Source organism: Anolis carolinensis, chromosome 2, assembly GCF_035594765.1.
Source record: "Anolis carolinensis isolate JA03-04 chromosome 2, rAnoCar3.1.pri, whole genome shotgun sequence".
NCBI classification, from domain to species: domain Eukaryota; kingdom Metazoa; phylum Chordata; class Lepidosauria; order Squamata; family Dactyloidae; genus Anolis; species Anolis carolinensis.
The window spans coordinates 166,511,510-166,527,230 of record NC_085842.1 but is presented as its reverse complement, the minus strand read 5'-3'; the positions used below and the strand labels follow the sequence as shown (position 1 = coordinate 166,527,230).

General features: G+C 43.4%; 1 protein-coding gene across 5 annotated transcripts in view; it reads right to left on the bottom strand.

The window, feature by feature from the left end:
- Window positions 1-735: 735 nt before the first annotated feature.
- The window catches only part of kmt2d (lysine methyltransferase 2D), a 126,926-nt gene continuing 111,940 nt past the window's right edge, over window positions 736-15,721 (bottom strand). For all 5 annotated transcript variants that reach the window (XM_062974026.1, XM_062974025.1, XM_062974028.1 and 2 more), the window contains 4 exons: window positions 13,741-14,026; window positions 11,765-11,838; window positions 5,355-5,463; window positions 736-4,122 (listed from right to left, as the gene is read on the bottom strand). In XM_062974026.1, coding sequence (XP_062830096.1) covers window positions 4,030-4,122; window positions 5,355-5,463; window positions 11,765-11,838; window positions 13,741-14,026 — 562 coding nt within the window. In that variant the 3' untranslated portion in view covers window positions 736-4,029. The remainder of the gene's footprint in view (window positions 4,123-5,354; window positions 5,464-11,764; window positions 11,839-13,740; window positions 14,027-15,721) is intronic.

Genomic DNA, 15,721 nt, shown 5'->3' with positions numbered 1-15,721 from the left:
TGAAGAGGGAGAAGAACACACATGCATTCACAGTTACTATATACTGTAACAAACTTATCCAGATGCACACTTTAGAAGCCACTTACTAACAAAACATTACTAGTAGGCTGCATTAGGTTGCCTATCTACTGCAGGCACATAAGGAAAATTGTGCCAGTTCATCCTATGTGCTTGAAACCATAACAATGTTGGGTTCTAAGCACCCACTGGGAAGAAGCCTCCATTTCCCTGTCTCAATGTACTATCTATAGTTAAGATTGAAAGAACTGTGCTACTTTAGGAGTAGTCAATGGGCTGGTCAGTCAAGGGTGTTTTCTCCCCGCCCCCCAAGCAAACTGTACAGACAATAGCAAACATGGCGAGCGCCTTCAACTGAGGCAAGTTTGAAACAGAAAAGTCTATCACACACTTTGTCTTCCCGTTGAGCCAGGCCCTGTGCTCATGACACTGATGCCAGAATAACAGTACAGAGAGGATGCAAAGAGCTGTTATACTGAAGATCTACAAGACAGTTGCGAAGTAGGAAAATCAGACAAAGAAGGATTCTCAGTGACTCACAGACTTAAGATTCTTTGGCCATATACTGACAACACGGGCTCCTCCTTTGGTGGGACAGACTGACTCTATGCATACCTGGGCAACTGCCTTGTGGGACGTGAGGACGGTGGTACACACACACACACCTACATGCATACTGAATAAACACATTGTAAACTAAGACTCAAATACTTGAAATGCAATTTAGTGTTTTTTTATTTATTCCTTTTAAAAACCTTCTTTGAGAAGCAAAATTTGGAATCAGTTTTTTGCATCTTTGAATGCAAGTTATATACATTTCAAAACTGTATCCATACAAAACATGCTAGGTACATGGGTGGGTGCGTTGTCTGCTTTTTTTTCTTTTTAAAAGGAATACTTCTGTTTTTCAGTTTTTTGCCCTAATTATGGAGGACAACTCTGCTACACAGAAATCACACATACAAAGTAATAAAACCCCAAAACACAAAATATAATTCCTCACAAAGTCCACACTTTATTTTTTAAAAAGTGATTATTTTGGGTTCATAAAAGGGTTAAAACTTAATATATATAATATGTGCAACTGTAAACAGAAGTATGGGACAAGGCGTCAAATGCGATTATACAGGCAGAGAACTTTAAAAAAGTTTTTAGCTTCAAGACCGGGTTATAGTTTATATAAAAATTAAAAACTGTATAGTCTTTCTTCATCAGCTAAAATCTACAGGATTATCTTAAACTCTAACCGTCATCCAAAAAAATCTTGACAATCTATTATATTCAGTCACTTTATCATTTTTTAAAATCTCTCTCAAGCTTTTAAACTTTGTAGCAATTCATTAAAATTTCTTTATTTTTACATCTTTACAGCTTTCCAAATTAATGGAAAGACACATAAACAAATTGAAAGAGACAAAAATGTATACTGGCTTTAACTCAAACCTTTTATTTTAAAACAACATCCAGTGGTTTTGTTATTGATAAAAACTCCCCCTTTTTTACACAAATTTCATCTTATTTACAATCTTAATTATTTTAATTTGTCATTCCCCCTCCCAACTGTATTTAACCGTCATAGCTTAGAACGGTTTGCAGAAGCAGCTTTTTTAAAACTCAAGAACATGGTTCTCATCTTGCCGATAAGTTCAAAGAGAAAGATATTTATGCGCTAACCCTGATTTTTATGCCCCACTTTGCCCCCGCTATGAAAGATAAGCCATTGCCACACTTGCTTCCTCTCTTTGCATTGTCTGTTGATCAGATGAGAATACGAACTGCGGCCTGCTAGATTGCTCCATGGTACTTTTAGAGGCATGATGGGGGGACTATGAGACTGTTTGAAAGGGGGGAGTGGGGAAATGGTGCAATTGTGCGTTAAAAGATCTCAACTGTACAAAGTTCATTAAGAGAGCCTTATCAGCAAAGACCCTGCGACTCTTGCCACCTCCCCGCCCTCCAAAACCATAGGTTTCTGGGTACAGCAGTCTTCCAACGCCCTTATCCAGCAGCAGGGAGATTGCCCGTGTGTCTAAGACAGCTGGTCTGGGTGTGTCCTGCATAATACCCACATTTTGCCTCCCTAAATGGGGGAAGATCCTGCTGGGCAGATGGCTCTAAAGATACTGATTATAAACTGATTTTGTTTTCTTTTTTAAAAAAGAAAGGGAAATATATATATGTATATATATATATTTCTATATACATAGAGAGAGAAAGCATACAGATGGGCTCGTTATGTAATCACCTTCCTGCCCAAAGTTTTGTCAAGAAGTCTTCCAGCTCCCATCCTGGCAGCGAGAGGGGACAGATCCAGCCAGCAGTTTAGAAAACCCTGCAGCCAGGGCATTCCTCTCTATGCTAGTTCAAATATATACACTATATATATATATATATGTACGTACGTATAAATAGATAAATAATCCCAAACTCTGCAATGTGCCAACATCTTTCTCTCACTCATACATACAAGTTTTCAGAGCAGCAAGTTGATCACGGGAAACAAAGTAGAAACTGAAATTATAGGGAGACAAGATTAACCAAAGGCCAGCTCTCTCCCGCCCTCCCCTGCCCCAGTTTCAAGACTGGTCACCGGCCCTTCATGAAGCACATGCTCCCCACTCTGCAGGCAAGCAAAAAGGGGGTTTGGGCTCCACTGGAAAGCAGTGCTGGGATTGGCATCTAGTGGTGTCCAGGAGCTTGTCATTCCCCAACAGGTTGGCACTTTCAAACTGCATCATATCTTGCAGTGTGGTCTCCACCAATATTGGTGGGTAGGAACACACAGTGCCCATTTCAACTGTTCAGTCTGGAAGGGCTTTAGGAGACTGAACCATACTTTTCATTTCAGAAGGGGGAGGGATAATCCCAGAAAGAAATACTACATATTTCTCCCTAGAAACTATTCCACATGTGCTGTGGCAGCCGTAGCTCTCTATCTTCAGGAAAGAGGGCTTAAAAAGCAAAATGGTGGCACAGCGAGGGGCTCACATTAGAGAAAACAAACCAATAACAACAACATTAGCAAAGTCTAACACTTCAAATGAGGTAGGTTCAAGTGCGGATGCTCCTCGCGTGTGGAAGATGGTCCAGGGAGAGGGACAGAGGAAGGGAAGGGCTAGGCTATTTCCATCTCCTGCAAGTCAATGCCTGCTTGCCACTGAGAAATCACTTTTTCCAAAAAGCACATGTACACACACAATCCCCCCCCCCCTTTCCAAATCAAATACCTAAATGTATAAAAAATCCAGAACCAGAGAGGCCCTGGAAGGCGGATTGTCAAGCTAATGAGTCTCTTTGAAGCCTCCTGTTACCTTGGTACATTAGCAAGCAATAGATAATAGGTACTTTAAAAAATCTCTCTCTCTCTCTCTCTCTCTCTCTCACACACACACACACACACACACACACACAAATTCCCTAAATGCACACACCCACACAGGGAAAAAAAGGTTACAGAGTTCCCCCGGGGATCCAATAGCCATGCTGCAGCCCCCTTCCCCCAGCTCTGCTAGTTAGAATGCCCCAATCTCCTCCCAGTATATTTCTGAAGTTCATTATTTACAGGTGCGAAGGGGTGGAAGGGCTCCCCATTTCAGCTTCAAAAGAAAAAGAAAATCCTAAAAAGAAAACCCTGAGTTGCCAGTTTATCAGTTCCCCACCCCAGGTGGAGATGCTAGTGGCTGTTGCTTCTGCTGGGGGAAAGCAGGCTGCCCTGGAAGGAGGAGGCAGCTAGGCTTGACAGCCAAAATGAGACAGCCTGATATTACACTTTAACCAAAGCCGGTGTGTGTAGTAGCAGATATGCTAAGGACACCCTGTCTGCTTCGGGTTCCAGCCGTCCCTCCTGGGGTGGTCGCTTCCAATCCCGCTCTCCCTAGGAGATTCTCTCTGCTGCGCCTGGAGGGTTGGGAGAGCTGGCGGTACAGGCCTCTCTCTCCTGCGCTGCTTGTGCCTGGAAGATCAAGGCGCGTCTCCCACCTGCTGCCACCTTGTTTGGAGAGCCTCTTTGGGCTAGTTCATCCATTTCCTGCAGTTCCAGGCTCCACAATGGCAGGGGATTTTGTGCTGATCATCTTCAAAATCAAACTGGTAGTCATAGGTCAGCTGAAGAAAAAGAGGAAGAAAAGGATTTTTTAAACATGGCATATACCTTGTCTGTAGAAGACAAGCATTTTTTTAAAAGCACCCAAAAAGGGAGCCTGCTGGCGTCCTCCCTCCTCAAAAAGCAAACAAACAAACAAACCTCAAAAACCAGCAAAGCTATGGTGAATTTTTTCTTCTACACATAATAATCAAACATCCCTTTTTTGCACCATTATGCTGTGAAATACTGTACACAATAAAGAGGTATTGAAGGTAAAGTCAAGATAAACAACTTGGTGCCTGCTTTAAAATCTGCCATGGACTTATAATGGAGATAAGGAGAACTGCTGATGTGCACACATAATGCTTAAGATGCATAAATAATAACAATAATGATAATAATAAAAATAACAACAACTACTACTACTTTATTTCTAGACCGCTCTTTCTCTCCGAAGGGACTCAAAAAAGGCAAACATTCAATGCCTCAAATGAGTACAAACAAATCAAAAGTAATACAGGATAATGCACAGTAACAACAGTAAACTTAAAACAGAAGAATTAAGTATCAAACTTAAAATAAAACAGAAACAATCCAATAAGATATAATAGACTAAAACATGAGTAAACATGACAACATATACCCTAAAATCAATTAAGATACAAATACATTAAAAATGGTGTTCATTTTAAATGAACACACCGGTGTTCATTTAAGATGTATTGTAGCAGTCAAATAATACAAGTAGGTTAGCCAGTGTTCCAATGGTTAAAGTGTCCCAATCCTCTTCCTCTCCATGCGCTAAAGTGCACGGGTGCGTTTTCAGAAGTTTCTTAAAGGAGAGGAGGGTGGGGGTGTTTTTATTTCTTTAGGGAGGGAGTTCCAGAGACGGGAAGCGATCATGGAGAAGGCCCCTTCTCTTGTTCCCACCAACTAGATGCCAACTGAGCCCGGACATTTTCTCCAAATCCCAAGGCATGGGCTGAGGGGATATGATGAGCCTAGACATAAGACCATATACACACCCCTGATGAAAGCAAGACAATGGGTATAAAATCCCTTCAGACATTTCCACATGTAAACCCAAGTAACTCACAAGGAAAGAAATACAACCAGGAGGACACTTTCAGAGTCTTCTATAGGCATTTCACTGATAAAACATACAATTCACTGATAAAAGAACCCAGATAACAAGTGACTTACACTCCTAATCCCCCCTTCTTCATCCACCCCACAATAATATAATTCTCACCTCCTCTCCCTTGGGTATTCTGCGACTGGAAATTATTATTATCTTGTCCTCCTTGTCAAAGGTCACAACCTCAGCCACACAATTGGGTGCACAGGAGTGATTGATGTATCTGTGGGTGGGAGGGGGGAAAACATAAGGACAAAGAAAAATAGACTTTTTGTCACTATGGCAACCAGTTTCACAATGAGGCACCGCAGGAGCTCAGGCCCTATGGCAATCCACCTTTACTTCAATGTTCCCCTCTTGATGTTAGATAATGGGGGAATGCGCAGCTGGCAGGGTGACTCCTGCAAGACGCCTGAATTCTGTTTATAACACAACATTTTCTCCTGCTCAAAGAACTTGGAAGTGGGGGTGGGGGGGGGGGAGAGAGAGCTAGACGAAGGGGAAGAAAATTCCATGTTGGCTGGTAGCTTTCATTGTGAGTCAGCTGGTGAATCCACTCTGTATTTTAAGTCAAATTTTAAAGGAGCTGTTCAAGTGCTGAACCCCACTCCACCCCAGGTTCAGAAGGTTGGACAGCTCCATCAAGTTTCAGATTGTATGTGTCCTGCTGATACAGAAATATGAGCTACCATTGATAGTAAAGGTTGGGTCCTCCAGGTCATGATCCTGGCTTTAGAGAGAGAGCATCCCAAAGTGCTTACACCCTTTTCCTTGGCAGTGCTGAAGTGTGGGAAAACAAACACAGACTGCATAACAATAAGTGTAGTCCTTTGAGTGGTCTTTTGTGAATTCACATAACTGGAATTAACTGCAGCTGCGCAGTACATTTCAAAATCTTCTAGAGCTCTAAAGCATACTTTTTGGTGGTATCTCTGACCACTGACCACTAGCACTTTGCCAGCTGTTTCAAGGGAGCATCAGGTGACTTCGTGGGTTTCTGAAGCCATGTGACAGACGGGGCGAGGATCTCAGGGACCAGGGCCTGTTGGACCAAGGTCAAAGTGAGGGAGACCAACGGCTGGACTGACAAAACCGTTTTGTACAGAATAACCTTGAGATGTTACTCCCTGTCTTTCCTGGCATACAGAAACCACATTCGAGGAGACAGACAAGACACTTGGGAGTGCCCATCGTTATTCAGTATCCAAACTGTGCAGAAAGACACCACTTGAACAATGTCAGATATTGTGGCGTGTCGTTCGAAATCAGGATAGACAGGAATGACGAAGATCCAGAATCATAGAATCATAGAATAGTAGAGTTTGAAGAGACCACATGGGCCATCCAGTCCAACCCCCTGCTAAGAAGCATAAAATCGCATTCAAAGCACCCCCGACAGATGGCCATCCAGCCTCTGCTTAAAAGCCTCCAAAGAAGGAGCCTCCACCACAGTCTGAGGCAGAGAGTTCCACTGCTAAACACCCCTCACAGTGAGGAAGTTCTTCCTGATGTTCCGGTGGAATCTCCTTTCCTGTAGTTTGAAGCCATTGTTCCGTGTCCTAGTCTGCAGGGCAGCAGAAAACAAGCTTGCTCCCTCCTCCCTATGACTTCCCTTCACGTATTTCTACATGGCTATCATGTCTCCTCTCAGCCTTCTCTTCTGCAGGCTAAACATGCCCAGCTCTTTAAGCCGCTCCTCATAGGGCTTGTTCTCCAGACCCTTAATCATTTTAGTCGCCCTCCTCTGGACGCTTTCCAGCTTGTCAACATCTCCCTTCAACTGTGGTGCCCAAAATTGGACACAGTATTCCAGGTGTGGTCTGACCAAGGCAGAATAGAGGGGGAGCATGACTTCCCTGGATCTAGACGCTATTCCCCTATTGATGCAGGCCAGAATCCCATTGGCTTTTTTAGCAGCCGCATCACATTGTTGGCTCATGTTTAACTTGTTGTCCACAAGGACTCCAAGGTCTTTTTCGCACACACTGCTGTCAAGCCAGGCGTCCCCCATTCTGTATCTTTGATTTCCATTTTTTCTGCCGAAGTGAAGTATCTTGCATTTGTCCCTGTTGAACTTCATTTTGTTAGTTTTGGCCCATCTCTCTAGTCTGTCAAGATCGTTTTGAATTCTGCTCCTGTCTTCTGGAGTGTTAGCTATCCCTCCCAGTTTTGTGTCGTCTGCAAACTTGATGATCGTGCCTTCTAACCCTTCGTCTAAGTCGTTAATAAAGATGTTGAACAGAACCGGGCCCAGGACGGAGCCCTGCGGCACTCCACTTGTCACTTTTTTCCATGATGCAGACAACGCATTGGTGAGCACCCTTTGGGTTCGTTCGCTTAGCCAATTACAGATCCACCTAACCGTAGTTTTGTCTAGCCCACATTTTACTAGTTTGTTTGCCAGAAGGTCGTGGGGGACTTTGTCGAAGGCCTTACTGAAATCCAGGTACGCTACATCCACAGCATTCCCTGTATCGACCCAACTCGTAACTCTATCGAAAAAAGAGATCAGATTAGTCTGACATGACTTGTTTTTGGTAAATCCGTGTTGACTATTAGCAATGACCGCATTTGTTTCTAAGTGTTCGCAGACCACTTCCTTAATGATCTTTTCCAGAATTTTGCCTGGTATTGATGTGAGGCTGACCGGACGGTAATTGTTTGGGTCGTTCTTTTTTCCCTTCTTGAAGATAGGGACCACATTCGCCCTTCTCCAATCTGCTGGGACTTCTCCCGTTCTCCAAGAACTCTCGAAGATAATTGCCAGTGGTTCTGAAATAACTTCCGCTAGTTCCTTCAGTACTCTTGGGTGTAGCTGATCTGGCCCTGGGGACTTGAATTCTTTTAGAGTGGCCAGGTGTTCCTGGACAACTTGTTTCCCTATTTGGGGTTGGATTTCCCCCAATCCTTCGTCCATTCCATGTTGCTGAGGTTGAAGATGGCTTTCTTTTTGTGAGAAGACCGAGGCAAAGAAGGCATTAAGTAGTTCTGCCTTTTCCCTGTCCCCTGTCGCCATCACCCCATCTTCTCCTTGCAATGGCCCTATCGCCTCCTTTTTCTTCCTTTTTCTACCAACGTAAGCGAAAAAGCCTTTTTTGTTGTTTTTTATGTCCCTGGCAAGCCTGAGCTCATTTTGCGCTTTAGCCTTGCGAACCTTTTCCCTACAGGTGTTAGCTATACGTTTGAATTCTTCTTTGGTGATTTCTCCCCTTTTCCACTTCTTGTGTATGTCACTTTTGAGCTTTAGCTCAGTTAGAAGTTCTTTGGACATCAATTCTGGCTTCTTTGCACTTGTCTTATTTTTCTTCTTTGTTGGCACTGTTTGCATTTGCGCCTTGAGTATTTCACTTTTGAAAAACTCCCATCCATCCTTAACTCCCTTGTTTTTTAATATCGGTGTCCATGGAATGCCGCTCAGTAATTCCTTCATTTTTTGGAAGTCAGCTCTCTTAAAGTCCAGAATGTGTGTTTGACTTGTCTTAGTTTCAGCATTCCTTTGTATTGCAAACTGCAGGAGCACATGGTCACTTGCCCCTAAGGATCCAACCACTTCAACTGTATTGATCAGATCTTCCACATTTGTTAACATTAGATCAAGAGTTGCTGATCCCCTTGTTGCCTCTTCTACCTTCTGGACCATAAAATTATCTGCAAGGCAAGTGAGGAATTTGTTGGACTTTGTACTCTTGGCTGAGTTTGTTTTCCAGCAGATATCGGGATAATTGAAATCGCCCATGACTACTATATCTCTTCTCTGTGCCTGTTTGGTCAGCTGTTGACAGAAGGCTTCATCAAGTCCTTCATCCTGACTCGGAGGTCTGTAGTAGACACCCACGACAAGATCTTTTTGAGTCCCGGTTCCCTTGATTCTTATCCAGATGCTTTCAAGCTGGTTTCCCGGATTACAGTCTTGCATTTCTTCTGCAACGTAATTGTTTTTGACATATAAAGCTACTCCCCCTCCTCCCCCCTTTGTTCTATTTCTGTGAAAGAGGTTATAGCCCTCAATGATTAAATTCCAGTGATGGGAGTCATCCCACCAGGTTTCAGTGATGCCTATGACATCGTATGTGTGGTGCTGTGCTAGGAGTTGGAGTTCGTCTTGCTTATTTCCCATGCTCTGAGCATTAGTGTAAAGACATGTAAGCCCCTGTGACCTCCCCTCGAACTATTTGGGATTATTTTGCTCTCTGTACTTGGTCCTTGCTGTGTTTGTGCAGCCCTCCGTTTAGCCTTTCGGCGGTTCCCTGTGGTCGTGGGTAATATAGTGTTCGCCAGGCTGTTGTTCCCCTCCCCCAGTGGATCTAGTTTAAAGTGCGCCTGATGAGGTTTGTGAGTCTGTGTGCAAAAAGATGTTTTCCTACTTGTGTGAGATGCACCCCATCGCTTGCCAGTAGTCCATCCTCTTGGAAGAGTAGACCATGGTCAAGGAAGCCAAAATGCTCCTCTTGACACCATTTTCTGAGCCAGTTATTGACCTGTACTATTTTTCCGGCCCTTGTAGAGCCGTGTCCTACAATGGGGAGGAGGGATGAAAAGATCACATGTACATTATACAGTTTTAGCTTTGTTCCCAGAGCTCGAAAATCATTTGTGATCTTTTGAAAAGTATGCCTAGCGGTGTCATTGGTACCTACATGAATCAACATAAGGTGGGGAGGGTGATGGGGCTTTAGGAGCCTGCTGAGCCTCTGAGTGATATGGTGTATTTTTGCCCCCGGGAGGCAGCATGTTTCTCGAGCCATCCCATCCGGTCTGGAAATGATGGCTTCCGTTCCTCTAAGGAGGGAGTCACCTACTACCAAGACCTGTTTCCTTTGAGTATTGACAGGGTCCCTTTTGTGCAAGACAGTGTGTATGTCCCCTGAAGAGTGTTCCTGTTGAAGTGAATCATGTAGGTGTAAAGTGTTGTCCTCCTCCTCAACATCCCCCGTGCATTCATCAATGACAATCCATTGAGATACATCTGAGAGCCCATTACTCTCCCAAGGATGTTCCTGTTGCTCCTGGTCTATGATTGGGGATGGAGCATTTGCATGATTACATAAGTGTGACTGTGGTGATGCACTGTCCCCGTCAGGGCTATCCCCTGCGCATTGATCCAGGGTGGTCCACTGAGTGGTATCTAAGAAACTGTGGTCCTCCACAAGATGTTTCCTGATTGTATGTTAATGATGTAAGAATTTCAAATCTGTTGTGTAAATGCAGCTGAGCAGAGGAGTTCTGCGGAGGCTGCCTGGTCCTGCGTCTCCTTCTATGGGTGACCTCCTTCCAAGCCTGAGGGTTGTCTACCTTTGAGTTGATCTTCCCATAAGGTTCCTGATCATGGTCTTGGTGGTGTTGGTGTGATGCAGGCTGCAGATCTACAGCAGCGTGTTGTGCAGTGTCCAAGAAGAGCTCGAGTGCCTGAATGTCCTTAAGGGTCTTAATACGGTGCTCGAGCTGTTGGATCCTCTGCTCCATCAGTCATCTGTTTGCATTTGGAGCAGATGTAGTTGTCTAGTTTTTGTGTGAAAAAGCGGAACATGCCACAGCTGGTGCATGTGATGGGAATGTTTTGCTTTTGTTGCATCTCTTGGTGAGCGTGGTGGCCAAGTGGGATCTTTGTACAGTTAAGTAATATGCACGCACTTTATGTGCAGACTGCAACAAACCACCTCTTTGTGTATTTGTTTATGTTGCTTTGTTTCCTGTATCTATACAGGAAACACCTAAAACGGCACTAATAGACTAATAGCCTAAAACTCTAGTACACTAAAACAAGGTTCTTTCATGCTACTGATGCAACGGTGGAAACTGGAATTGAGGTAAATGGCAGAGCCTGCTTCTTATATACACTTGGGGGAGTGGCCAGTGCTACCTCAAAAAAGTATTCTTTAGAGCTTTAGAAGGTTCTGAAGTACATTGCGCAGGTACAGTTTATTCTAATAGTGTGAGTCACAGAGACCATAAAAAAGAACTAGTGTCAAAACAGTTTTTTTACTTCATCATTTTCCTGAGTCTTTAATTCATAGACTATATGATCAACATCTTAAAAAGTAACTTTTCTAAGTTCTGCTTTAAGTTTACAGATCACATAGGTTCAAGCCACACATTTAACCATTGTTATCAAAGCAGCACTTCCAGCCAATTTCTGTACTGGAGCTGGATGCTCGTTGATAAATAGCAGGCATATGTAAGAACAATGTTTACCCTTGTGTTCCCTGGGGTGGCCTGCTACAGCCTGCCTGCCTAGGCCCATCCTTAACTTGGACTGCTTGCCATCCAGGACTCCCCTTGCTAGCCTGCACATGTTTGCACAGGTTCCGCAGCTAGGTTCAACTACTCTTCAACTTGGAACCAGAAGCATCTCTGTCCAAGGTCTTCCCATCTATCCTATAATCTGGCTAAAAATGCTGGGCCATTGCTGATCTAACATGCAGTGGATAAGTGCTCACGAGTTATCATGGTAGTCTGTAAATGGATTAAGATAACTAAATGTCAGGCTTTGAACAGAAACACTTTCAGAACAGATTTTTACTCACCTGGCAGGGCCACCTGTTAATGTGGCATCGATGACATGCTCATTGTTGATTCGAAACATGTAGATGCCTCGGTTCTGGAATAGGCAGAGCAGAGGAGAGAAATGACATTGTGAGTTTAGGGATCAGAGCAGCTGGTTACAAGAGTAGACAGTGATGGCTTGTTTTTGTGGTCTGAATTAAAGTATGCTGAAGAACTTTCAGTTCTCACATTTTAGTATGAGAGGGTTTTTTTTATCATGTCAGAAGCGAATTGAGAATATACTGCAAGTCACTTCTGGTGTGAGAGAATCGGCCATCTACAGAGATGTTGTCCAGGGAATGCCCGGATGTGTTACCGTTCTGTGGGAGGCTTCATGTCCCACATGGAAAGCTGGGGTTGACAGACAGGAGCTTACCTATCTTGCGGATTCGAACTGCTGACCTTCAGGTCTTCAGGTTAGCAGTTCAGCCGGCACGAGAGTTTAACCCATTATGCCACCGTGGCTCTAGTCTGAGAAGTGCAGGTTAGTTTGTATTAGGTTTAGAGAGCTTAACATTTGAAAACTCCATCTGGTTGTGAGGGTAGGTGCGAAGATGAGCAAAGTATACAGCTGGCTAACCTAGTTCACATTGCTATATGAAATGTGATCCTAAATGTTATCAGGCATAACACTGTAGAGGCAGAAGAAGATGTACCTGGGCAAACTCTCCCTTGTGTTCAACTGTGAATTATATAAATAGCCCCCTTGAGGTCTAGAGCTGACATACATTGTGTTCAGCCATTGGATTTTGTACTTCTTGCCATTCTTGGCTCATTTGGATGCATCAAAAATATTTTAAAATACATACCCCAAAAGAAAATGTATTCAGATGTGTGCATCTAAAATGTATTTATATATAGATTTTTGTGACGATCTTTGAAACAAAACTGCAGAAGAATACGAACATGCTGAACAGATCGAACAAATGAAGACTAGGGAAGGTGTGCCCCTCCAGCTGCTTTCGGATTACTAGTTCTATCAAGCTTAACTAGCTGAGTCAATGGTAATGAAGAACAGGAGTTGCAGTCCCACAGCTGGGGGAAATCACAAGTTGCTCACTTCAATAACAGAAGAACCTCTATTTTGTGACTGATTCAATCATCCCTAGTGCTACTGCCCCCAACATAAAAGATCGGGGAACGGTTTAGAGAAAAAATATCAGAAAGTCAGCTCTTTAATAAAGAAATCTTAAACTCAGGTCTAGGTATCTCGGGTTGTGGCTCAGCAGCCAAGCCTACTTCCCATTCTAATTCTAACCTTGTAATACACCAGAATGATAGGCAGTTTTGATACATTACAGTATATTAAGCCCCGAACTCTCTCATAGGGAGGGAGAAAACAATCACATTCTACTTCATCAGGTCTGAATCCAGCTGTAGCTTCCCTTCAGCTATCGCAGTGGTTCTCAACCAGTGGTCCCCAGATGTTTTGGCCTTCAACTCCCAGAAATCCTAACAGCTGGTAAATTGGCTGGGCTTTCTAGGAGTTGTAGGCCAAAACACCTGGGGACCCACAGGTTGAGAACCACTGAGCTATCCATTACTACTGTGGTGAACATCTAAGGCACAGGAAATAGTAGCTCCATTACCTGCAAACCCAATCTTCTATCTGCTTAAGTTTACAAAAAACAATACAGTGACTGTGTTTGTTCCCCTCCCCATTTTATTTTTGTCATAGATAATAATCAGATTCAGACAGGAATTGTCTTATTTCTGATATTTGTAAGCCATGCTAAAAGAATGTTGGCATAATTAGCAGGGTACCAACGAAGCAAATAAATTCCTTGCCTTAAACCATAGTCCTCAAAATAATAATCAGTATTGCCACCCCAAGGCTGATTTCCTGCTGCCCGAGCCAGAGGTTCCCCACCCCCATTAGTGAGAGCTCAGATATTCCAAGCTCCATCCCTCCCCAACCCAAGCATGTCCCAGGACAGAGGCCTTGCTCCTCCTGCACCTGTTCCTCATAGATCTTCTCACGCCGGTTCGCCACCTCGTTGCGAATGATGGTGCCTATATATTCAATGACCATTGTGTGCTTCTCCAGATCTTTGGCAGCGTAGAGCCCCAGCCCCTGGATCCGGGAGCGTGCCAGGTACACGTTATTCTTCCATTCTGTCTTGAGGCGTCGATACTGTGAAGACTTTGAGTGTACAAACTGCTTGCTGTAGGGTGTGTTGGTTTCTCCTGTGAATGTGCTCTGATAGGCTTTGGACATGCTGGTGCTATTCAGCGTGTGGGGCCTTCGAAAGAGAAAGAGGGAAGAATCAAGAAAGAGGAGATATTAAGCTTAACAGCAAGGAAGCCAAGAAATTCTAAGGATGCTGAAGTAGGACTGGGACTATTGACTATTGACCACCAGACACAATGGAGGCCAAACTGCCTACTCCTTCCATGTAAACAAGTCAATAACTCAGTTTCCAGATTTAACCTCTTCTACATCTTTTAAAAACTTTTTTGTTTAATTAAGGGACACAAAGGCCATTTACCTTAGATTGTGTGAAGCACAACCTAGTGTGAAATTATCCACGTTTTAACCGCAAAAATGCTCAACTATAAGCAGCAGGTTCTTTTCAGGATCTACAACTGGGGTGAATCCACTGTTGCAGATTTAGGAGCCATATGAATTACTACAAAATAAATATTTACAAACTCAAAAGTGGCTGTGTCCACTTCTGATTCTCAAAAATGGCTTTTTCTGTCAACAGTACAGAAAGGCCTGAAACCTATTTGAAAGGTAAAATAGGCTTGGCTCCTGGAACATGGCCTTATATTGGTCCAACGGACTGCAGCCAGATTGCTCACCAGAGCTGCATACAGGGAGCACACAACCCCCTGTTGCGCCAGCTCCACTGGCTGCCAGTTTGCTACCGAGCACAATTCAATGTGCTGGCTTTAGCTTATAAAGCCCTAAACAGTTCTGGCCCAGTTTACCTGTCCAAACGTATCTCCTCCTATCAACCATCTCTGAGTTTAAAATCTTCTGGGGAGGCCCTGCTCTCAGTCCCGCCTGCTTTGCAGGCGCGACTGGCAGAGAACAGAGACAGGGTCTTCTCGGTGGTGGCCCTGCAGCTATGGAACTCCCTTCCCAGGGAGATCAGATCAGCCCCCTCCTTGATCTTCCACAAGAAAGTGAAGACATGGCTCTTCAACCAAGCTTCTGAAAACCTGGTGCAGCAAGACATGAACGACCCGGAATTTGACCAATGGAATGGCCCGGACCTTGCTCTTGGATCACGTGATGCTGATGGCTTTAAGTGTGTTTTATTGTAAATTAATGTGTGTTTTTAAATGACTTTCTGTAATTCTTTGTAATTGTTTTAAACGGCATTGAATTATTGCCATGTTGTAAGCTGCCCTGAGTCCCCTCCAGGGTGAGAATGGCAGGCTAAAAGTTTGGTAAATAAATAAATAAATATTCAAAAAGTCAGCAAGTTCCTAGGTCTCATCAAGAGCGTTTCTGAATTAAATGGCAAAGAAATACAACATTTAAATGCAGGCTACAGTTCTGAGTAAGAAAATGACTAAAATGGCAGCCCACTCTCCTAGTCTTTCACCTGAAAACTTATTCCAAAACAAATTAGTCTTTTTCCCTCCCGTCCTCCACTGCTTTTTGTTGAGGCAAATTCAATATGGCTTTCTCAAAGAGAAATCCTTTCCAAGTAATTTCTACAATGCTGCAATATTCTTTTGATACTTCTTGAAAAGTCTCATTCAACAATCCACAATAAAAAACAAAATCAATGTTTTCTGTTCCTTCTGTTTATTCTTCCAGAATAAAAAAACTAAACTAAAATGTATCAGTAAAAAAAAATAGAAAAAGAACCAAATTTAGGCAATAGTTTCAACTCTAAGATCTAGATGTTGTCATGTTTTTTCCCCCCTGAAGAATGGGATTTGGACTCAAAGCAAGGTGTCTTTCTTTCAAAATAAGCAAG